Below are 24,581 nucleotides of genomic sequence, written 5' to 3'. Positions count from 1 at the left end.
TAACCACACATTCCAGACTATAAATATAAATATATGGTTGAACTAACATTAATATATATCACAAAGTTATTAATTATTTAATAAAACAAAATTATCAAGTATCCAAATATTAAGTGACACAGTTCAAAAGGCATATAAAATATCAACTGTCTGCCCAATTCATTATCAGAAATGTACTTTTATTGATTGATTTTTGCAAAAGGTTGGGAAGAAAAAATACACTCCAAACAAAAAAAATTGGTACAGAATTTCTGATAATTATGAAAAACTTCTTTCCTTCCTTCCTTACAAGAATTTCAGAAATTTTATGATTAAGAATTTTTTTAGCTACAATAACAGAGTATCTCTACCTTTTAAAAAATATTTACTAAAAAGCATATATTCTACAGATTCTGCACAAGACAAAGGCAACGTTTTACTAAAAATATTTAATGGCCTCCTCTCCCAATTTTTTTTCAGACCCTTCCTGTTAAGTTGCACCTCCAAGTGTAGACATTAAATTAACTGTAAGGCTTTTTTTTGTGTTTGGTCTGGAGATATTAAAGACATGTGTTTCTGGAACAACTTAGGTTTTCAAATGGAGGTTTTCCATAAAAGCAAAATTTAAGACATACAGGAAGATATTAAATAATTGCCATAAGACTTGATAAAAATTAAACAAACAAACAAAAAAATGCAGTGATTAAAAGCAAACCTTATGTATACCAATATGAATTTGGGAGATATAAACATAAAGTGAACAGGCAAATAACCTTACAGTGATTGAAATGACTGAAGGAATAAATCACATAAAGTCTAGGGTGTTCTTAGTTCCTGGAATTTTGTTGTTTTGTTGTTGTTGTTGTTTTGTTTTTTAGTTTTAGTTTTCGGTGGACACAACATCTTTATTTTATTTTTATGTGGTGCTGAGGATCAAACCCAGCGCCCCACACATGCCAGGCAAGCGCTTACTGCTTGAGCCACATCCCCACCCCGGAATTGTGTTTTTTATGATTCTAAAAATACACAAGTATTGTGCTGGGCATTTTGGCACCTTATCTTTCTAAACTTCTTATATAAGTTTTGGCATAGAAGTAGATTTAAAGACATTAACTCAATACCACATGATTTCAGGAAAAATCAACTGGCACAATGATAAGCACATTTTAAATTGTGAACAGCAAGAATCTTTTGCTAAGTGTCCAAATAGGTTGATCATAACTCAAACATAGAGGCTGAAATCCTGTTAAGCTGTGGCCTGGTAAAAGTGCTTTCTAACAAAACAGTTCTTATGGAAGCTTCATCAGATTTATTCACCACACCAACATATTGGCTAATATGGACAACAAATTAGGCCCCATCCTAAGTTTCACTTTTAAGGCAGTAGCCTAAGTTTTATTGAATACAACAGGTGTCTGACTATTGGAGTCTTTGGCGCTCAGACACATTTTAGGACAAATGTTGCTTGCTGTTAAAAGCTCCATGCTGCTTTTGTCTTATGAATTGTACTGCATCTTTATATTTTATTCCACCTTCAATTAATGCTAGCACAACGAGCACTGGAGCTCTCCCAAGGCCTACAACACAGTAAATAGGTTCTTCATGAAACTTAAGTTTTACAAGATTAAACCAGTCATCGACAATTTGGACCAGTCATGCACCATCAACAAAAGGCCAATCAAGAATATGGATACTTTCTTTCTCCGCAAGAGTAGTGTCATATGTTGCTTTAAATACACCAAACTTAAGTTCCTCTATAAATTTGCTTAAGGTTGGGAGAGTAATGGGAAATGAAATGAACCTTCTAACAAGAGTCATCAAATCTTCACTCTAGTAATACTGAGGCAATAGAAAGGAAGTGCACCAAGGTTTACCCCCTCCAGGTCATAACTCTTATAAAGTGCTCTGTGGACTTCAATTTAATACTTCTATGTCCAGGTTAAATACTCTTATGGGGGGACTTCTTTGTTAAGTAGTATGGATTTCTTTAGTTCGCTTGTCGGCATAAAGGTCCTACTGTGCCTAGCAATAATCTCCACTGCCCTTCAGAAACTCCATACATGTGTGACCAAGAACATTGCTCTCTATATTAGATTATGTACTAGATCCTATCTTGTTCCAAAGGAGAATTTTAATTTGCTTATAAAAAATAATAATTAAGGTAAGTTGAAAGTAATACAACAAAGAAATATAAAAAGGTAATAACAGACATTGGGCTCCTTAGCCTAGTCTTGGTTTATAGTGATGTGCAAATTTATGTTGTGTGAAGGTACTATCTTACACTGTAAATCATTTTTAGGGACACTGGTAAAGTTTCATGAAGATAAAAATTTATTTCTGGTGAATTTATAAACTTGTTTATAAATAATTTTTATCAAACTTAATTAACTTTGAATTATTATTTTTTAATTGAGGAGGAATTACTATGTTGTTAAAAAGATAATTTGAGTATATAACTTTACAACAGAATTAGTACTAAAAGAAATTTACCAATTAAGAGAATTGATTAGTTTTCAAGTGTATATGTCCTTTGGAGGCGACTGAAGTAAAAAATCAAAAACATGAAAACTAGAAATGAAAAATGTTCAAAAACATAGTAATTTTATTTGGATAATAAATCACTGTATGTAGAATAAGATCACAAAATGAACTTTTAATTTTTTAACAAAATACATTTTAAAATAAAGTATACTAAACTGTAGATTTGCCTTAAAAGAAGAAAAGGAAAAGAGAAGAAATGCTGATAACGCTTATGAAAAAATTAAACAACACTTAAGAAAGAAAGAAGAGCAATATAATAAAGAAGTTGAAGTGAAACAACAACTTGAAATCTCTCTCAGGACACTAGAGGTGGAGTTAAAGACTATAAAAATTAATTTGAATCAGGTAAATCTATCTTTGGTAAAATTTTCATATTAATCATTAATATTACTTATATCCCTTTGATATGTAGTGTGTCACCTAATGACAAGGATGTGACTGGAGAAATGTGTTATTTGGCAATTTCATTGTAATGCAAAGATCATAGCATATGCTTACATGAACTTACGATATCTAGACAATATAATCTTCAAAGACCATCATTATATAAGTGGTCTTTTCTGGACTAGAGCAATGTTAGTTGGCATATGACTGTTGTTTATGTTTAAAACAATATGTTATTTTACCCTAAAAATAAATTATGATTCTTATAACTAAAATTATGCATTGTGAATCTTGGATTCTAATAGATGTTCACTATATGTTTTCTGAATGAAGGAATGAAAAGTAAATTGATTTTAATTACTAACAAAAATTGTAAATGCAGCATTTTTATGTTAAAATCCAAAAATACACATTAATAGCTTTGAAACTATTGTGAAACTAATTAAATGTTTTATAAAAATGTTTATTTCATGATATTGTTTCTATATATTGTTAAGAACTAGTTATATTCTTTGACGAATTTAATTTTAATCCCAACAGCTCAGGAGGCTAAGGCAGGAGGATCACAAATTCAAAGTCAGCCTCAACAACTTAGCAAGGCCCTAAGCAATTTAGTGAGACCCTGTCTCAAAACCTAAACAACAACAACAAAAAAAATATATATATATATATGGACTGGGGATGGGGCTTAGTGGTTAAGTGCCTCTGAGTAAGAAAAAAATCTCTAGTACCAAGGGAAAAGAAAGCACAAAATTAAGTAATTCATATGACCTTAATAGACTACTTCCTTTTTATAGTTGTGTGTGTGTGTGTGTGTGTGTGTGTGTGTGTGTTTAATTTTGTGGATTATGCTTTCAGTTAAGCTTTTAGAATTTCCCCAGTGTAACAAAACCAAAAACTTAATGAAATGTATCTCTAGGTTTTAGAGGACCGAAATGACCTCCAGAGGCAGCTTACTCAAGAACAGAATGCTAGAATATTACAAGATGGGATTCTGGCAAATCATCTTTGCAAACAAAAGGAAATAGAAACGGCGCAAATGAAAATGAGTTCAGAGGTATTTTCCTTAGTCATTGCCAATTTGTGTGTGTATTTTGTATGTCTTCATATTTTAAAAAACAACATATGCATTTTGGAAAGTATAGCCAATTCTTTAAAGTATTTATTTTAACATGGTATTTTATATACATAGTTATATATTTTGGAGTGGTGTGGCATTTGGGACTCATTGAATAAATTAATGTTCTTAATTCAACTTCATTTGTCTGTAGTAGTTCAATAGAGATTTTCACAGTGGCCTCATTCAAAGAAAAGAATTTAATATTTTCTCTAGGAATTGATGATTTCACTATCTCAAAACCCTTTGTAGTAGCAATGGATGTTCTTTCTAGGTGTTTGCAGTGATTTCACCCCCTTGATATGATGTTGTTTGTAACATCTACTACAAGAAAGAAAAGTATCAAAGCAGAGACCTATTTTGGATGTCATTTCCTCAAGCAACCTCTTATTTCAGTAAAAAGAGCTTTTGAAAACAGTGGTATACCATAATATATACTTAGTGATATTTTTTGTTAAAAATATTTTGTTTCTAGTGAAATAGGTATTTGTATTTTCCTCATTTGTATTAGTTTCTAAAACACCATGAAGAAGAAAGAAAGGTTACTACACCAGCAAGTAATATCAATATTGTCTAAGAACAGCCCCATAAATTTCACCTTATTTTCCACAGCATTTTGAATTACAAGAATTTTTTATATTTATATATTTGCAATACAGAAACAACTGATTGGTAGAATACTAGAAGTAGATTCAGAAAATATGGGGAAAATCCTGTGGCTTGCTTACATTTTTAACCTGTCTTGCAGAATTGTGATGATTGAGTTCAATGATATATGTAGAAGTGCTTATTATAATGTATAGATTTATCAACAACTATAATTCTTATAAATGACTATTAAAATGTTGGAGTATTATGTAATATTTTAAGGAAAAAGGAATCTAAAATCATTGGAAAATTTTATCTGTCCAAACATATGTAGAGCTAAGGCTTTTATTATGCTGTATACATTAGATATCAGAGTATAAACCTAACTTCTTTAAAGTGATGAAATTTCTTTTTTTAATTAATGCATTATAGTTATATATAATCATGGATTTCATTTTGACATATCCATAAATGCATATACCATAATTTGCTCTATTTCAATTCTCAGTACTACTTCCTTCATTCCTGTCCTTTCTCCTCCTGATGTCTTTCCTCTCCTCTATTGATCTTCCTTCAATTAATTTATTTTTTAATTGGTGCCTCATAGTTATATATAAAAGTGGAATTTATTATGATATATTCATTACATGCACATTTCATAGTTTGGTCAGTTTCATTCTACAGTTCTTCCCTTTTCCATCCCTCCTCCCTCTCCCTGAATCTCTTTCTTCTACTCCACTGTTCTTTCTTCTATTTTTGTGAGATCTTTTTTCCCCCTAATTCTTTATTTCTTTCTAGTTTCCACATGTGAGAAAAAGTTTATTTCATTTAGTATGATGTTCTCCATTTCCATCAATTTATTAGAAAATGACATAATTCATTTTTGGTTTTGGATGAGCAAAAATTTTATATATACCAGACATTTATCCATTTGTCTATTGAGGGACACTTAGGATGGTTCTATAACTTGCTCTTGTGAATTGTGCTCCTGCTATAAATATTTTTATGCATTTGTCACTATAATATGCTGATTTTAGTTCTTAGATAGGTACCAAGGAGTGGAATAGTTAGGCCATATGGTGGTTCCATTCCAAGGCTTTTTGGGAATCTTCATACTGCTTTCCAGAGTGTTTGTACTAATTTGCAGTCCCACCAACAAATACATGAGTGAAACTTTTCCCCCATGTCCTCACCCAGCAATTATTATTTGTATTCTTGATGATTGTCATTCTAACTATAATGAGATAAAATCTTAGTGTAGTTTTGATTTGCATTTTTCTGATTACTAAGGGTGTTCAACATTTTTGCATGTATTTGTTAGTCATTTGCAAGTTCATTTGCCCATTATTTGATAGAGCTATTTTTTTTCATGGTAAGGTTTTTGAGTTTTTTATATATTCTGCACTATTCTGCATATTGATTTTCTGTCAGAAGAGTAACTGGCAAAGACCTTCTCCCATTCAATAGACTCTCATTTCACACTCTTGTTTGCTGCACCAAAGCTTTTTAATTTGAAGCTATCCCCCTTAATAGATTCCTGGTTTTATTTCTTGAGCTTTAGCAGTCTTATAAAGGAAGTCATGGCCTGCATTAGTGTGCTGGAGTATTGGCCCATTGATTTATTCTAATAGCTGTGGTGTCTCTGATCTATTTCCTAGGTCTTTGATCCACTTTGAGTTGATTTTTATGCAAGGTGAACAGACAGGAATCTAGTTTCATTTTCCTACATATGGCTAGCCAGTTTTTCCAGCACCATTTGATAAAAAAAGTTCTTTTCTCCAATGTATGTTTTTGGCACCTCTATTAGGGACAGATGACTAGCTATATGGATTTTTTTTCTTGGTCTCCTCCACTCTATTCCATTGATCTCCATGTCTTTTTATGCTAGTACTACGCTGTTTTTGTTACTATAGCTCTGTTGTATTATTTGAGAACAGGTATCATAAAGCCACCAGCATCACTCTTCTTGCTCAGTATTGCTTTGCTACTCTGAGTCTGTTTTTCCTACAGTGAATTTAAAATATTTTTTCTAGTTTTGTGAAAAATGCCATTGTTATTTTGATGGAGATTACATTGAATCTGTATATGAAAATGTAGCCATTTTGACAATATTAATTCTACATATCTAATAATATGGGAGGTCTTTCCATCTTCTGCAGCTGTGGTGTCCTAGTCTATTTCCTAGGTCTTTGATCCACTTTGAGTTGATTTTTGTGCAGGTTAAAGAAACATCTTCTGAGGTCTTCTTCAGCTTCTTTTTTCAGTGTTCTGTAATTTTCATTGTAGAAGTCTTTCACCTCCTTGGTTAGGTGTATTCACAGGTTGATTTTTTTTTGTTTTGAGTTTGATTTGGTTTGATCTGGTTTTTAAAGCTATTGTGAATGGAATTATTTTTCTCATTTTTTTCTCAGCAGATTCACTATTAAAGTATAGGAAAGCTGTTGATTTTTTAAATGTTGATCTTGTATCTTGCTACTTTGCTGAACTTATTTATCAGCTCCAATAGTCTTCTGATGGAATTTTATTTTGTAGGGGGAATCTTCTAGATATAGGATCATGTCATTGGGAAACAGAGATAATGTAATTTTTTTCTATTTATATTTCTTTAATTTCCTTCTCTTGCCTGACTTATCTGGCTAATTTCAAGAACACACTGAATAGGAGTAATGAGAGCAGGCAACAATGTCTTATTCTTGATTTTAGAAAAAAAATGCTGTTCAGTTTTTTTTTTGTTGTTGTTGTTGTTGTTGTTTTATAAATCTATAGTTTTATTAAGACAAAAACTGACAGTGTGTATGAAGTTTACATTTAAAGAAAAATCTCACATAAACCTAATACATGCCTAAAAGGATTTTACAATGTAGCTCTAGATGCAGGTCTAGATGATATCAAGAACTTTGATTTCATGATTCAAGACAGCATTTTGGGTATCAGTTAATTCATAATATTTTTTTTCTTCAAAAAAAATTTAAAAATGTGTTTAAAGTGAACCACTGCCCCAATATGAAAGCTAATCTCCTGAGACCAGGGCTTTTGAAATCACTCAACCTTTGAATTGACTAATGAAACTTGTGCTGTCAGTAACTGAACTCTGCCACTTATGGTTTCAGAGTTCAAAGTTTAAAAAGCAGAGACTCCAACAGTTACCAACCCGAGTGTGGGCCCTCCTCTTTCCCTACTCTTCCATTTCCTGTACCCCTTTGGCCCCTCCCCTAGTACTTTAGCCAGGGGCTTAGATGGACAAGCTAATTTTATTTATAAGTTTATAATTGGAAAAGAAAGGGTCTTTTTGTCTGATTGCAAGAATTAGCACCTCTAAGAATAATCTGCCTGTGTATACTCTCCAATAAAAGACCTTCCCACCTCAGTCAGTTTCTATCTCCAGAATGGCAGCTTTGGTAACTTAGGAACTGGCTTAGTCCTTTGTGGGGACAACATTAACTCAGGCAAGGAACACCTTGGCTTATAGGTTTCAGGCTTTCACAGCTTTTAAACAGTCCCTCACAGTCCGCATTTATGGTGCCAATGACCTTTTTTTTTTTTTTTTTTTTTGAATAAGGTAAAATATTCTGGACATAGAACCAAATCATTAGTTGCTTGTTCTTTCCATTGTTTCACCCAGTCAGGCCCCAAATTTTAAAGAAAATGATCCTATGCATCTCCCTTCTTCCCTGCCCAATCCCTCCACCCCAAATAATACACCAGTAACTACACACATGCTACGCTGTAAAAATGCAGAATTAACACTATTGGGAAGAAAGGCTGTGGGTTGAGGAGATGCTCTTTGAAGATCAACAGTATTTTTTGCCTTCCCACACACCCAATTCTGCAAATTTTGTCCTTCATAGAAGGCCCTTTGCTTTTCTCAATAAAGTGCAGAATGGGTTGCCTTGAAACACTTACCCCTTTCCCCTCCACTGGGATGGGTATGCAAACTATACAGCTTAGAAAGGCTTTAAAGCACTTGGGCTGCTGCAGGGCACAGAAACTAGACTGTTTCTTCAAAGGACATCATCTCAAGCCACCTTTATGGTGTCAACACAAGTAGAACTCCTAACCTCCCCACTTAAACCCACAGTCACAGGCGACAGGGGCTGGTACTCAGAAGAGTTAATTCTTGTCATCTTTTTTATCATCATCCTCTGAGGGGTAGGAATGCCACGTCAGCCTTTCCTCATAGAAGGATATGACAACCTGTGGGCACTTGACATTGGCTTCCTTGGCAGGGACCAGGTCAGCCTCCTCAGAGTTTTTCCATTTCATCAGGAACATGAACTCTCCACTGGAGCCTGTAGCTCCAATAATCCGCTCCGGCTCCAAACCCCGGGCAAAGCCCCGTGGCTTTTCAGACTCTTCTTTTTTCTTCTTTGGTTTGCTCTCTTCTCCCTTATCTTCAGAATCCGAATCAGCTTTACGCTTGCCGCACTCTGATTTATCTGTCTCATGTGTTGTTTTCTGTAACTGTAGAAACTCAGCAATGAGGTCGGGACAATCCAGGTTCTCTTCTGGCTCCCATGTATTGTCCTCATCGGAGAAACCTTTCCACTTTAGGAGGTACTCCACTTTGCCCTTTACAACCCGACGATCGAGAACTTTTTCCACCACATATTCCTCTTCTTCTTCTTCTAGTACCTCCTCTACTTTCTTCTTGTTTTGTTTTTCTCCATAGCGCCCGCTAGCTTTCTGGTGTAAAGGGTGACGCTGCTCAGAGCAGCGCCCAAGAGTGCAGGAGGAATCAGTGTCGCGCTACTGGCGCGTCGTGTCGGGCCAGCCGGGGGAGTGGCGCCCAGGAAAGCAACAAGCGGGGTGGCCACAGTCCAGCCCCTAGCTGTAGCAGTGTACAGCAGGCCCCAGTCAATAGCCCTCCGCTGTTCAGTTTTTCTCCATTCAGTATGATATTTCCTATGGGTTTATCATATGAAGCCTTTATGATATTGAGATAAATTCCTCTATCCCTAGTTTCTTCAGTATTTTTCTCATAAATGGGTGCTAAATTTTGTCAGAGGCTTTTTCTGCATCTCTTCAGATGATGTGATTTTTGTCCTTAATTGTATTTATGTGGTGAATTATATTTATTGATTTGTATATGTTTAATCAACCTTGCGTCCCTGGGTTGAAACCATTTTGATCATGGTGTACCATCTTCTTAATGTGTTTTTGAATGTAAATGGCTAATATTGTATTAAGGATTTTTGCATCTATGATCATCAGAGTTATTGTTCTGTAGTTTTCTTTCCTTAGTGTGTCATTATTTAGTTTGAATATCATGTGATAATGACTTCATAGAATAAATTTGGTAGTGTTCCTTTTCTATTTCATGGAATAATTTGAGGAGAATTGGCATTAATTCTTTTTTACTAGACTCACCTGAGAAACCCTCTGGTGCTGGGCTTTCCTCTTTTGGAAGATTTTTAAATACTGCTTCAGTTTATTCCTTGATATCCATCTGTTTAGGTTTTCTGTATCCTCTTGATTCAATTTGAGTGGATCATATGTGATGAAAATTTAATCAATATCAAAATAGTTCCTAATGATCCTCTGTATTTCAGAAATATTTCTAGTGATATATACTTTTCATCTCTACACTTTTCATTTGGTTCTTATTTGACTAAGGGTTTATCAATCTTGTTTATTTTTTTTAAGAACCAACTCTGCTAGATACAGTGGTGCATGCCTGTAATCCCAACAATTTGAGAGGCCAGAGGAGGGTTGTATTAGGCCAGCCTCACAAGTTAGTGAGCCCTGTCTCTAAATAAATAAATTTAAAAGGCTAGGGATTAAAGTGCTCATGAGTTCCATCCCCAGTTTTAAAAAAATAAATAAACAGCTCTTTATTGTATTGATCCTTTGTATTTTTTTATTCTTGATTTTGTTAATTTTGGCTCTGATCTTCATTATTTCCTGTCTTGCTCTGGAAAATAATGGAATTAGTCTGTTCTTACTTTTCTAGGACCTTGAAATGTAACATTAGATTATTTATTTGGAATCTTTCTGTATTTGTTTTTATGTAATCACTCCATATCGCAAACTTTCCTCCAGAACTGCCTTCGTACTCTCAGAGATTTTAATTTTATAACTCTCTTCACATTTGTTTTTCAGATTTTTTTTTATTTCTCCCCTGATTTCTTCTAAGACCCATTCCTCATTCAGAAGTATATTAATATCCATGTGTTTAAGTGGTTTCTGTTTTTTATCTTGTGGATTCCTAGCTTTATTCCATTCTGATCTGATAAAATGCAAAAAAATTATCTTTTTCCTTTTTTAATTTTATTTTCTTATACTTTCTAAGACTTGCTTTTGTTTTCTAAAATATGGACTATTTTGGAGAAGGTTTCATGTATAGCTGAGAAGAAAATGAATTCTGTTTTGGATTGATGAAATATTATATAGATATCTGTTGGGTCCATTTGATTAGCATTATTTTTTAGGTCTGAAAAGCCATTACATACTTTGTGTGAGGGTGACCTATCTCTTGGTGAGAGAATTGTGTTGAAATCATATAGTCCTATTGTTTTGAAGTCTACTTGAGGGTTTTTTTTTTAATCAAATAGTGTTTACGTAAGTAGATGTATTGGTATTTGTGACATAAATATTTCCAATCATTCTATCTTGTTGTTGGATAGTTCCCTTAACCAGCATAAAGCAACCTTGTTTATTTCTTTGAATTAATTTTGGCTCAAAGTCTACTTTGTCCATGTCACATCTGCTTGTCTTCAGTTTCTATGTGCATGGCATATCTTTTTTCATCCTTTCACCTTCAGCCTGTAAATATCTATGCCTGTAAAGTGAGTTCTGAAACAACACATGGTTGGATCTTGGTTTTTCTAGTTATTAATCCTCTGTGCCACTCTGTGTCTTTTTGATTTGAGACTTGAGAACATTTACATTCAGTGTCATTAAAGGAAGATAATTTTTATTTCCAGCCATTTTGATTTTTTGTTTTGTTTTTTGCAGTTCTGGAAATCAGACTCAGGGACTACCACATGCTAGACAAGCATTTTGCATTTGATTTACTTCTATTTAATTCAGACTTGTTACCTTTTACTTGGGTATTCTTTTATTAAGATTCAACCATTTGTTGTCTTCAATTTTTTTTTTTTTGCTTATTCTACATTATTTTTCATCATGCTGCTTAGTACTCATGAATTCTTTTCGTTTCTGCTTCTCTTGGAAGGGCTTTATTGTACCACAATTCTGAAAAAATAGCATTGCTGGATATAGCAATAATTCACAATGATTCACAACTTTAAGCCCTCCTTGCTTTGAGAGTCTGGGCTGGGAAATTACAGAAAGTCTGCTTTGCTTAACTTTAAATGTTTTAATCTATCTTGAGGATCTTTTTTTGATCTTGTCTATTTCTAATTCTAGGCATAGTGTATTTGAATTTCCATCTCACTTTCAAGTGTGGAAATTTTTCTGATATTATTTATCTATCTGACATTAACGGTTAAGCATTCCTTTAGTTTGTGTTTTATTTCCTTCTTCTAAGCCAGTGTTTTTTTAGATTTGGCCTCTTAATATTATCCCAGATTTCTTGGATATTCTGGTCATGTTCTCTGTCATCTTCTCTTTATTACTGTATTTTTAAGTTTCTATACCTTGTCTTTGAGGACTGAATATCTGTCTTCTATGAGTTGTAATCTATTGGTAATGCTTTCAACTGAATTTATTTTGATATATTTAGTTTTTCATTTTCAGGATTTCTGGTTGGTTCTTTTTCAGAATATCTATTCATGAAATGTTCCTTCACTTCCTATATTTCTCTTTTAGCTCATTCCTTAGTCTTCTTTTAGTTCATGATTATTTTTAATTATGAACATCTGAATTCCATATGACATTTCCTCCACTGTGGTTATCAATGAAATCAGTGGTATCAATGAGATCAGTTATTGAAGTGTTGTAGGCTATTTGGGTGACTTCTTCCCTTGCTTTTTCTTATTGTTTATATTTCTACCCATCTGCTGAGATGATTTTCTCTTCTACTTTTGTGCAAGAGACTATATTTAGCGAGCTTCCTTCCCAAGAGCCTTAGGCTGGCTGAATATCTAAGTGTCAATACTCCCACTCAATGTGTACCCACTGTTACGCCTAATACCCAGCACCATTTTGAGAGAATATACTAAACCCTATTACTTGCAACTACTTTAGAACAAAGCCATGCATTAATAAACCTTAGGGGGGGAAAGCTTACTGAAAATGTTTTCCATAACTCCCCTAACCCAACTATAAAATTGGAGTTATAAATATTCTTGAATAGGTTGAGAAATCACTTATTAAAAACAGGAAAATTAGAACTACACTGAATAAGGGTTTGAAGAGTAAAGAGAAAGCAGACAAAGAAAAATTGAGAAATCAATCAATACAAACTAAATAAGATAAAAGGAAGAAAATAGGAAAAAGGTTAAGACAGGAGTAAATGATGCAATAGTGAAAAGAGAGACTTAAAAAGAGCAAGTGTAAATCTGAGCTAAGAGATGAAAGATAGGATGATTCAGTTTATGCTTTAAAACATTAGAAGAAATATAATCAATTGGCTTGAGGATTGAAATATTGAATAATAAAGGAACAGCTATTAATTCAGTATGAAAAGTATTATCTGTAAAATCAAAACTAATGTTAGAGCTGTATTTTATGACAAGCTATTTGAGGTAGAGAGATGTCTTGTTGAGTCTTCCTGATGGGGATTTATAATGGGTCCTTTAGAAGATGCCCACCAATCCTTGACTTTACCTCTACAGTTCCCTGTGTGTAGAGGTAGTGATCACACCAGCTCATCTCTGATACAATTTTAGGAGGCCACCTCAGATCTTGTTGTGTCCAGGCACCACCTGGCTTTCTGGTGGATCAGAAGAGATGATCCCCAATTGCAACTTCGCAGCTGGGTCACACTATTAGGGGGTACAATTTTGTTTGCTCTCACAAAGAAAAGCTGCATGTATCCAACACTGTCCTATCTGGTATGGAATCCCCTGTGTGTACTTTGGAGTGTTCCAGGTGTGGCCATCTAAAGTGGAGGTATTTTGGTGGTCTGGTTAAAGTGATGCTAAGTGGCACATGGGAAGTTCAGGGCTGCTGCACCCTATGGAGTGTGCAGGTTTACTGATCAGTGCACTTGTATCTGGTACACTGGCAGTGGCTGGTGTCTGGGGTGGATGCTCCTCTGTAAGCTCCTTTGTGGGGTGACTGCATTTCATATATGAGTTTCTCCCCTGGCATCTTGGGGTTATCCTCAGGAAATGCCTTCTGTGTGTTGGTGTGTGTCAACAAGAATTATGTCAACTGACAGTTCTGCAACTTGTAGCTCTAGACCCTCTAATTGGTGCACAGGAGCCAATTTCCTGGATGTTACAGTTTGTACACCAACTACTGATGTTTGTTGTCAGCCCAGAGGGCCAAGTCTTCACGTGCTCTGTCTGCTGGCCATTTGTGTTGGGTGCAGGGGTGCAAAACTCAGTACTATCACTGGCTGCTGTGGATCACTCCCCTCTGCTGGGGCATGTTGATACAGCTGTATCTAAGCACTTGATGACTGTCTGCAATTGTTAAGCCTACGAATGCAGGTTCTCTATGGGCAATTTGGCACAGAAGCCACCCTGGCTACTGCAGGTCACTGGTGTTTTACCCATTATCATTGGTGTAGTGTCAATTGGTCTGTCTTCGATTGAGCTCATGCATCTGGCAGCTGTGAGGAGTACTGAATTGGTTAACTCCCTGGGAGTTTCTTGCATTGGGTCAGCTCCACCCCGCTCCCTTTGTCTGTTGTCAGGGGGAGAGGGTTTCAGTAACCTTCAGCTAGAAGTGATCCCTCTACAAGGTCTTTGTAGGCATATTACTAAGATAACACATTTCAGAGGTGTTTTCTGTTTTTATTTCTATAGGTGGGGAGAAGTCATGTAGATTTAATTTCTTCTAGGGAGGTCAACCAGCCATGGTCTCTATTAAATGGCTGTCCTGTCCAGTTTTCTGCCAACAACTTGGGATGAATTGTGCAGTCTTCTTTACTGTCTGATGTTCCTGTTCCACTTGCTGCCTTTCTTTCTGCTTTTTTTTCCAATTGTTAAGGAAGTAAGCTTTGGGGGTTTGCCTCTACTCTTTCCTATTTTGTTACCCACCCCTTCCCCCACACACTGGTCAGGGTTTGAGGTCAAGGAATTTTTTTATGTTTTGCTCCAGTAACCAAATTCTAAATCACTCCAAATCTCAAATTGTCTAAAATTGAGTTTCAGAGTACTTATTCTGTCACACACCTTTCTAGTCAGCTGTTCTTTCACATCTTCGATTCTAGATTGCAGAGGAATTGAGGGTTCCTGCCTAAATCCACTCTGCCATCTTTTTTGCACTCATTATCAAATTTCTTAATTTCTTATTTTACATTTTGGGTCTCTTGTAATTATTACCACACATTGAAAGATCACTGTGGAGTGACCCTCAGCCTTTGTGTGTCCTGCCTAAGAACTTAGGTAGTTACCCCAGGACAGAACCAAGTATAGCAAGGCCAGGATAGTAATTAGAGCAGGTTTATTGTAAGGCAAGGAAACAATAAAAGAAAGTGAGATACAGCCCAGAGAAAGAGGCAGAACAGATTGACTGTTGACCCAGATGTGCTGAAATTATTATGCTTAAGCTTTTGTTAGGATAGGGAGTGAAAATTTGCAGTGGCATGAAATCTTAGAATGGATGGTAGCCACTACTATTGGGTCGTGGCACTTGTACAACCATTACCCATTTGGGGGTAATAATAAACCTGCACTGTGTGAAAACTGAGAGTACACATCTATGTACTTGAGTCATTTTGTCATTTCTGTTCTAGCAACTCTGACAGTAGTTCATATAACATGGTCAGTTGACTTGGAGTATGTGGTAGATACAAATGTGACCTTGTTAACATGATCTGTGCCCATAAATTGACCTAAGAATGTGATGGGCCCCCTCAATGTGGAGGGAGAAAAACTGGTAATACCAGTGTCTCTGAGTTGTTTACCTGCATTCCTATGGTAGATTTCTTAGCTTTACTTTCGCCCTACCCACATAAGGGGAAGGAGAAATATATTTCCTTACGGCAACATGTGATTAGTAATGAGTCCTCTGGGTCAGAGGCTCTTTAAAGCTTCTCCCCTCTTTTGGCCCCTCCAATTCCTGCTCATTTCTAGCTAACTACCTCCATTAATGTAGTTCAGGGAAAGACTTTTCCAATTCTGAAATTCCTTTTAAGTTATCATTTATTTTTTTACTTTTATGGATTCATTGTCTTCACTTAAATTTTTGAACTTTGGAGAATTTATGCTTCTGTAAGGTTTGAAGTTTAGAACAAGTTTTTTCCCTGTTATCCATTGATTGCAACTCTTTCATTATATAAATAGGCAGGTTGTTATTTAATTTCAGAACACATTATGATATGTCATTTCATTGAGTAATACCTGTCTCCTTTTTTTTTAAACTTAGGTTTCTATTAGTCATGAAAAAGAAAAAGATTTACTGCATAAAAGTCACAGTTTGCAGAAAGAAATCTCCATGATAAGACTAGAAATAGACACAATAAAAAATCAGAACCAGGAAAAGGAAAAGAAATATCTTGAGGATGTTGAAATTGCAAATGAAAAGAATGATAACCTTCAAAAGACAATAAAACTGAATGAGGAAACATTTACAACAACAGTACTCCAATATAATGGACAGCTTAGTATCCTGACAGCTCAGAATACAATGCTAAATTCTAAACTGGAGAATGAAAAACAAAACAAGGAAAGACTGGAAATAGAAGTTGAATCATACCGTTCTAGACTGGCTGCTGCTATCCATGATTATGATGAAAGTCAGGCATCAAAAAGAGACCTAGAACTTGCTTTCCAGAGATCAAGAGATGAGTGTTTTCGTTTACAGGATAAGATGAATTTCAGTATATCTAATCTAAAAGATAACAATGAGATTCTTTCCCAACAGCTTTCGAAAGCTGAAAGAAAATTCAATAGTCTAGAAATTGAACTCCACCATACAAAAGATGCTCTTAGAGAAAAGACTTTGGTTTTAGAACAGGTACAAAGGGACCTAAACCAAACACAGGGCCAAATGAAGGAAATTGAATGTATGTATCAAAATGAACAAGGTAAGGTGAATAAATATGTTGGTAAGCAAGAATCTTTAGAGGAGAGATTATCTCAACTACAAAGTGAAAATACATTGCTTCGACAACAATTAGATGATGCTCAAAACAAAGCTGACAATAAAGAAAAGACAGTAATTAATATCCAAGACCAATTTCATGACATTGTAAAAAAACTTCAAGCTGAGAGTGAAAAGCAAAATCTCATGCTAGAAGACAGAAATAAGGAGTTAATCAACGAATATAATCATTTAAAAGAAAGGCTGTATCAGTATGAAAATGAAAAAGCAGAAAGAGAAGTAAGTATTAAGAAAGATGAATATTTTTCAAATTTCCTGAAAAAAAAAATCAAAAAATATTATTTCACTATGGCTAGATGTTTAATATAGTTGAATATAAAAATATATAGATTATAAATTTATTTGCTATATCAGCTCAAAAACATATCTTGGTTCCAGGAAATATAGCATAGCCTTGATTTCCAGCACAAAGAAATGGTTCATGTTTGAGGTGTTGAGTATGCCAATGACCTAATCTTATCATTACAAATTATATACATGGTTTTTTTTTGTTTGTTTGTTGTTTTTAGAGAGAGGGGGGAGAGAGAGAGAGAGAGAGAATTTTTTAATATTTATTTTTTAGTTATTGGCGGACACAACATCTTTGTTTGTATGTGGTGCTGAGGATCGAACCCGGGCCACTCGCAAGCCAGGTGAGCGCGCTACTGCTTGAGCCACATCCCCAGCCCAACATGTTTTAAGCCAGGCACAGCGGTGCACACCTGTAACCTCATTGGCTCAGGAGACTGAGGCAGGGAAATTGAAAGTTCAAAGCCAGCCTTAGCAACTTAGCAAGGCCCTAAGCAACTTAGGGAGACTCTGTCTCTAAGTAAAAATATAAAAAGGGTTAGGGATGTGGCTCAGGGGTTAAGTGCCTCTGGATTCAATCCTTGGTGACAAAAAAAAAAAAAAGAAAGAAAGAAAAATAATCTATTGGAAGGATTCAAGCAAAGAATTGAATATGTGAGGAACCCTGAATTTTATTGTGCCTCTAATAAAAAAGGAAGAGCATGTCACACTGTGTAAAAACTCATCACCACCGTTTCTGCCCATGTACCTATTTCTTTTTGAGACTTCATTATGTTTTTAAATTAAAACTTCATCAGGGGAAGAGTGGATAGAAGACTGAATCTAACATAAAGGGAATAGAATAGTATTAGGCAGGAAGACCATGCCTTCTGCATACACAATTGAATTCAGTAATAAACAGAAGTACATACACACTTGAGAGAAAGGTGAGTTGTGGTGATATTTTATTAATATAATTTAATACTAATGTGATTTATAAAATCAGTAACAGAAATATCTTATCAGGCAGTTGTGAGACAACTTCAACAAGAACTGGCTGATACCCTGAAAAAACAATCTATGTCAGAGGCTTCACTAGAAGTTTCATCACGTTATCGCATTAGTTTGGAGGATGAGACACAGGATTTAAAGAAAAAACTAGCTCAAATAAGAAGTCAAGTACGTATGAAATTTAACATGTCAGTAGTTAATTGACAGTTTAAAAGTGTTTTGTGATACTATTTCCAGTGAACAAGCTTTTCTCTTTTCATTATAATTAATGTTATTACAATTTTAGTATCTTTGTAATGCAATTATTTCTTAAATTCTAACTTGCATTCTTATAATTTCATACATCTTTCCTTAAAATATTTATCCTTAGGAAATTTGAGAATTTTACATCATACATCACAGAAGTTGAGAGAGACATATTTCTCTTAAATAGTATTTTTTTAGTGATTATTGCCATTCTGAGGTGAGCTAGATTAAATCAGAGAATAATGTTTAATGGAATGTTTTAGAATTACCTTATTTCTTCCCTGTTGTGAAAAGATACAGAATCTGTATGTATTTATTTTGTGGATTTCAAGATGATTTGCACAGAGAAGCCATTATACTTTTCTCAAAAATGCAAAAGTTTTAGATTAATCTTAAAATTATTTGAAACATTAGGCATTTCCCTCAGTTTCTTTTCTTTCATTTTAGACATTATAAAATCATAGAAATATTCAGATCATGTATAGAATTTGTATCCAAAGTAGAAAATAAGAAAATTATATAGATTCTGCCTTTGGATTTTTTAAAAAGCATCTTTATTGAGATATAACAACATACCATACAGTTCAACAATTTTAATCATAAAATTTATAGTCTCTTAATATATTCAGAATTGTATTACCATGCAATTTTAGAACATTTTCATCAACTTGAACAGAAACCCCAAATTCCCTAGCTATTATCACCCCCACCCCCAAGTCCCTTCATCTTCCCCAGTCCTGAGAAACTACTAATCTAATTACCTTGTTCATAGAGTCATGTGATATTTAGTCTTTTTTTTTTTTTTTTTTTTTGGCACCAGGGATTGAATTCAGGGGCACTTATCCAGTGAGACACATCCCCAGCCCGTTTTTGTTTTTGTTTTTGTTTTGTTTTGTTTTGTTTGTATTTTAGTAAGAGTAGGGACAGGGTCTCACTGAGTTGCTTAGGGTCTTGCTAAATTGCTGAGGCTGACTTTGAACTCAGATCCTCCTGTATCAGCCTTCAGAGCTGCTAGGATTACAGGTGTGCGCCCAGCCAAATCCTTTTTGACTTGCTTCTTTCATTTAGCATAATGTTTTCAGAATCCATCTCTGTTATAGCAAGTGTCAGTACTTCATTTCTTTCTGTCAAGTAATATTTTGTTATATGATTATGCCACTTTTTTATTCATCAGTTGATGAAATTTAGGTTGATTCTAGTTTGGGGCTATTATTAATAATGCTGCTATTAACATTTATTTAAAAGTTTTTAAAAAGAACTTTTGTGAACATGTTTTTATTCCCCTGCCATTGAATTTTATCCTCTGCTATTGGGCTGATTTCACCACTCTTTTCTGCCTTATTTATGCTGTCCTTTCTACCTTTCAGTTTTTATTCATTTGGCCTCATTTATTCAGAATTGGCTCAAAATTTGCTCTTTTTCTTGATGTTTTCTCTCAAAACAAAGATCAAACTTGCTCTTTTCAGTACTTGTCCCTGTAGAAAAATTTAGCCCTAAATTTTACATTGGTATTAATTTTTGGAAGAGAATAAAATCTTGTTTAAGTATACATTTACCAAAGTGGGGAACAGTATCTGATATGCACTTCACCTACCCTTGAATAAATTGAAAATATTTTTGTTTTTGCAGTCATTAGGATAAAATTAAGTACTTTATACTATGCCAGTAACATCTTTGAGACATTGGCATAAGACTTTTATTCTACCCATAGTTTAAGCAATTAAATGTAAAGTTGAAAGCACTAAATCTAACAAGAGAATTGTTTTGTCAAATGCTAATATTTTTCTCACCATGAAAAAAAATCTAGATTTGACTTCCTTTATTATATAACTATAACAGGGATTTATAGATTTTTAGTACTTTACCAATCAAAAAGTTCTGGCTACAGCTTTTCTGATATGTTACACTGTTATTGAGTCCTAGGCCTTGGCCTGACACCAGAGGTTCCAACAAACCAGCAGGAAATACAATTTTACTTTCAGTGTGTCACACTGGGAAGACAGATCTAAGAGCTATCTTTGGGGTGTCAGTAGCCATCTTGGGTTATAAGTAGAGAAAAAGAATTTAGGTGTAAATTGGGAGTTTGCACAGCACACTAAAACTTATCAATGGGAGAGTCTTCATTCCATGTGTAGGAGTTTCAGAAACTCATAAGGTTATTTCCATTTGCTTCATAGGATATTTATCTCTCAGGCCTATGATCTTAGAAGGGGCACACTCCATTTGCTTTCCAGGATGTTTTTTTATCAGACTGATGATCCTAGAATTTAAGGCAAACTGAGGAAAAGAAAAACTTCAAAGAAGGCAGGTCAGAGAGACAAAATGTTGTCATTTAGGTGAAAATTGAGTCCTCCTTCAATTCCCCAGTAAGTTCCCTTTCCATTTCAAAGGAAATGGGTAATTATTTCTTCTCTAGGTAATTCTGACTAACAGAGCTGGATGTAGGGAACTTGGAATGAAAGACTGACAGCATGAGGTAGCCAGGTTTAAAGCTGATATTGCTTGGGGTCACATTTAGTTCATCTAACTGGATAGCCTGATATTTACCCACCCTTCCCTTCGTTAGCCAATATCCTTCGGTTTTGGTCCAACAAAGTTAGGACCTGGTTATGGTACATACAAGCTGTCCAAGTGTAAACTTTTCAGCTTCCTTTAGCAAATCATAAGTGGCTGCCACTGCCAGGAGACAAGAGGGCCATCCCTTGGCTGTGTGAGCTAATTGTTTTGAAAAGTAAGCTTCAAGTTGGGGAACTTCCATAATTCCAAACCAATTTTGTGCATTTTGTACATGCAACATCTAAGTTTAGGGCTTCTCTGGGTTGGACAGCCCAGAGGGACTTTGAAAGCAGTTTGACATTCTATTTTCCAGATCAAGGATTCAAGATTTGTTCTAATTACAGCTTTATATAAAGGGTTTGTTATAGGCTCAAATTTAGGTATCCATATTCTACAATACCCTGTCATCTCCAGGAATTCTCATAACTTATTGTTGTGCTGAAGGGGCCTGGATGTGAGCAATAAAGCCTTCTTTTGGTCATCCATTAGGCTTCATTGACCTTGCTATAATTGGAACCCTAGGTAAATAACTCATTGCAAACCTGCACTTCAGAGGGAAAATACTTTGTCTCCATACTCAGCAAAGCAGTTTAGAGTCTGGACAGTTGCCTCAGCAACTTAGGCCCTAAGCAAGTTGAAAAGTCAGACTGGTGATTAACAAGTCATCTACATATTGTAGTAGTGTTCCCTGGTTTGGTTGTAACATTCTTAAATTATTAGCCAATATATCTCCAATGATCGTGGGCAAGTTTTTCAATCCTTGAGGAAGCACTGCCCAACAGTATTGAAAGGTGGCTTTTGATTAGGGATATGTCCATTCAAAGGCAAAAAAAATATGCTCTTTGCAGAGCAATGCAAAAAAACATTTTTTAAATCAAAGACAATAAATTATTTGTACTTTGCCAGGAAAGGCGTTTAGAAGGATTTAAGTCTTAGACACTGTTGGGTGAATGTCTTGGATGTTTTCATTAATAGCCTGCAAATCCTGAACAAAGCAATATTCCTCAAATCAAGATTTCTTTGCCAGCAGTACAAAGGCTGATCACACCATACTTTAAAAACGTTTAGAGTATAGGTTGAACTCTTTCAAGTGTCTCCATCATAAGGAGTTATTGTTTTAAGGCAGGAGTTGGTGTACCTCCTTTTAGGACCATCTTAATGGGCAAGGCATTTTTAGCTCTGCCTAATGTCCCATCAGCCCATACTTCTTGAATAATATGTTGGTGGAATTCTGGGGATATTGACTCACTCTCAAATAGCTTCTCTTGGATCAACATCAGTTAGAGGTAAAGTGCCTACTCAGAATGGGATTTGCACTTGCATTTGCTATTTTTCCCAGGGAAAGGCTTATGTAGAAATTTAGTTTGCAGAGCAAGTCCCTGCCTAGGAGTGAAACTGGGCATTGAAGAAAACTGTTAGTTAAGTGTAAGTCTTCTAAGCTGTATTCCAGAGGCTGCAGGAAAACCTGTTCTCAGAGTTTTCCTTTACTCCTATAATAGGCACACAATCTTATTTCTTTGTCAGGGGATCAGCAAGACTGAAAGAGGAGAGCCCATGTCAATTAGGAAGGTTAAGGGTTTGTTCCTACTGGCATTTATACCTGGGACTCCTATGAAGTGATAATGATTGGACCCAAAGGGTTATGGGAACTCCTAGGGTACCTTAGTCCTCAGTAAAGTCACCATCTAATGGTTTTGTTCTTCATTGAGCTGATTACTTAAGAATTTAGACCAAAAAAAATTTAAAAATAAGAATTTGGGAGCTGGGTGTGGTGGCACACACTTGTATTCCCAGTGACTTGGGAGGCTAAGACAGGAAGATTGCAAGTTAAAGACCAGCCTCAGCAACTTAGGCCCTAAGCAATTTAGCAAGAACCTGTCTCAAAATAAAAAACAGAAAAGGGTTAGGGATATGGTTTAGTGGTTAAAGCACCCCTGGAATCAATCACTATTACCAAAAAATAAATAAAATAAAAATCAATGCTGATTTTCTTTACAATATGTGCATTAGTCTTTAACTAAGGTTTTTTTTCTTTTTCAGGTTAAGCACCCAGTATTAGGCTCCTAGTTTTGAGTGAAGATGATGACCTACTTAGCCCTTTTAATTTCTTGGTCATTAAAGACCAGCTGAGAAGGGTTTATACCCATGGCTCCTTTAATCTTTTAAAGCTCACACCTGATGTCAGGAGTGCTTTTTGTTTAATGTATGTAGGTCATATTGAAAATTCATGCATACTCAGGGACCTCATTGTCAAGGTACTATCTGTACTATCTGTAACTCTGGTGTATTCTTTTTAGCCAAGCTAAGGAGTCTTCAGTAGACCCCTGCTATAGCTGTTATATTTTATTTATGCTCTTTGTCATGGCTACCTGCTGCCTGAGCCTTCCCAAGATATACTTAATGATAGTGGTCCAGTTAGGCGATGTTGTTGTTTTTGTTGTTGTTCTTGTTGTTTGTATTCCACTTCAGTTCTGTAGTAGGTATTGCATCTACCAGATTTGAAGTGTTTGGGAAACAGCCTGGTATAGATCTGACTCCTTATTATCTTTATTTAAGACAAGTCATCTCTCATCAATAACAGTTAAAATTATGTTAAACAGAGTTTGTATAGCAGCCCAAGTGGGAGAATGGGTGACAAAGATACTAAAAAAAGAGTGGAACACACTTATAATTCCGGAAGCCCAGGAGGCTGAGACAGGAGCGTCATAAGTTCAGAGCCAGCCTCAGCAACTTAGCAAGGCCCTAAGCAACTTAGCAAGACCCTGTCCCAAAATAAAAAGTAAAAAGGACTGGGGATGTGGTTCAGTTGTTAAGCACCACTGGGTTTAATCCCTAGTACAAAAAAAAAGGGATTTTAATTATCTTCTGGAGGTTATTTTGATAAGGAAGGTTAATGTTCTTTGCTAATACTATGTATAGCTCAGTATGTGCCACATACTCAAGTACTTTATGTCTATTCCCTTATTTATTCTTCCCAGCAGTCCAGTAAGTAAATACTATTATTTTTGTTACTTGACAAATGAAGAAACTTGAGACACAAAAACTTAATTTACTCAAGATCACACAACTTAGTGACTGGCCAGCTAAGATTCAAACCCCAGCATTCTGGCTTCTGTGTAGATACAGCCTCTCAAATTATTCAGTGAAACATCTAGTTGTCACCTACTGCATAGTATTAATTTTTGTCATTACTGGCATAAATGTGGTCATATATATATGACCATATATATCTATATCTGTATGTATGTGTGTGTATATATATAGTTATAAATATATAGAGAGAGAGAGATCAGATAAATAGATAGATAGACTTTTCAAATCATAGTTGGGTAAGTGGTGCTTGGAATACAAAAATATAAATGTTTACCATAAAGGAATTTTCCCTTTTTCTCCATTTTTTTCAGTTTTATTAGTTTAAAAGCAAGAGGTCTGGGTATATCCCACAGGCAGAGTGGGTTCAGTGGCAGAATACTTGCCTGGTATTGGATGAAGCCCTGGATTCAAGATCTAGCACCACAAAAAAAAAAAAAAAAAAAAAAAGCAAGAGTAATGTGTTTCAGCCTTTGAGTAGGGGTCTGTAAACTTTTTCATAAAGAGTCAGTATTATTTGAGGCTTTGTGGGCCATTAGATTTCTACTGCAACAACTCGGTTAACTCTGCATCTGCATTTATAGCACAAAAATAGTACAATATGTGAATTAAGGGGTATGTC

General features: G+C 35.1%; 2 protein-coding genes across 4 annotated transcripts in view; one reads left to right on the top strand and one right to left on the bottom strand.

Moving 5' to 3' along the window:
- The window catches only part of LOC101971738 (ankyrin repeat domain-containing protein 26), a 110,099-nt gene that overhangs the window by 59,741 nt on the left and 25,777 nt on the right, over positions 1-24,581 (top strand). For all 3 annotated transcript variants that reach the window (XM_021732532.3, XM_021732531.3, XM_040273714.2), the window contains 4 exons: positions 2,682-2,865; positions 3,824-3,961; positions 16,052-17,008; positions 18,083-18,235. In XM_021732532.3, the coding sequence (XP_021588207.1) occupies positions 2,682-2,865; positions 3,824-3,961; positions 16,052-17,008; positions 18,083-18,235 (1,432 nt within the window). The remainder of the gene's footprint in view (positions 1-2,681; positions 2,866-3,823; positions 3,962-16,051; positions 17,009-18,082; positions 18,236-24,581) is intronic.
- LOC101970273 (chromobox protein homolog 1) lies at positions 8,599-14,337 on the bottom strand. Its single transcript, XM_040272390.2, has 3 exons — positions 14,162-14,337; positions 13,340-13,445; positions 8,599-9,355 (listed from the first exon to the last, which is right to left on the bottom strand). The coding sequence occupies exons 1-3, from the start codon at positions 14,335-14,337 to the stop codon at positions 8,720-8,722; spliced, it is 918 nt and encodes a 305-aa protein (XP_040128324.2). The 3' UTR covers positions 8,599-8,719.

The sequence above is a fragment of the Ictidomys tridecemlineatus genome, chromosome 1, assembly GCF_052094955.1.
Source record: "Ictidomys tridecemlineatus isolate mIctTri1 chromosome 1, mIctTri1.hap1, whole genome shotgun sequence".
Classification (NCBI taxonomy): Eukaryota; Metazoa; Chordata; class Mammalia; order Rodentia; family Sciuridae; genus Ictidomys; species Ictidomys tridecemlineatus.
Note: the sequence above shows the minus strand (reverse complement) of the source record. Positions and strands in the feature narration are given on the sequence as shown.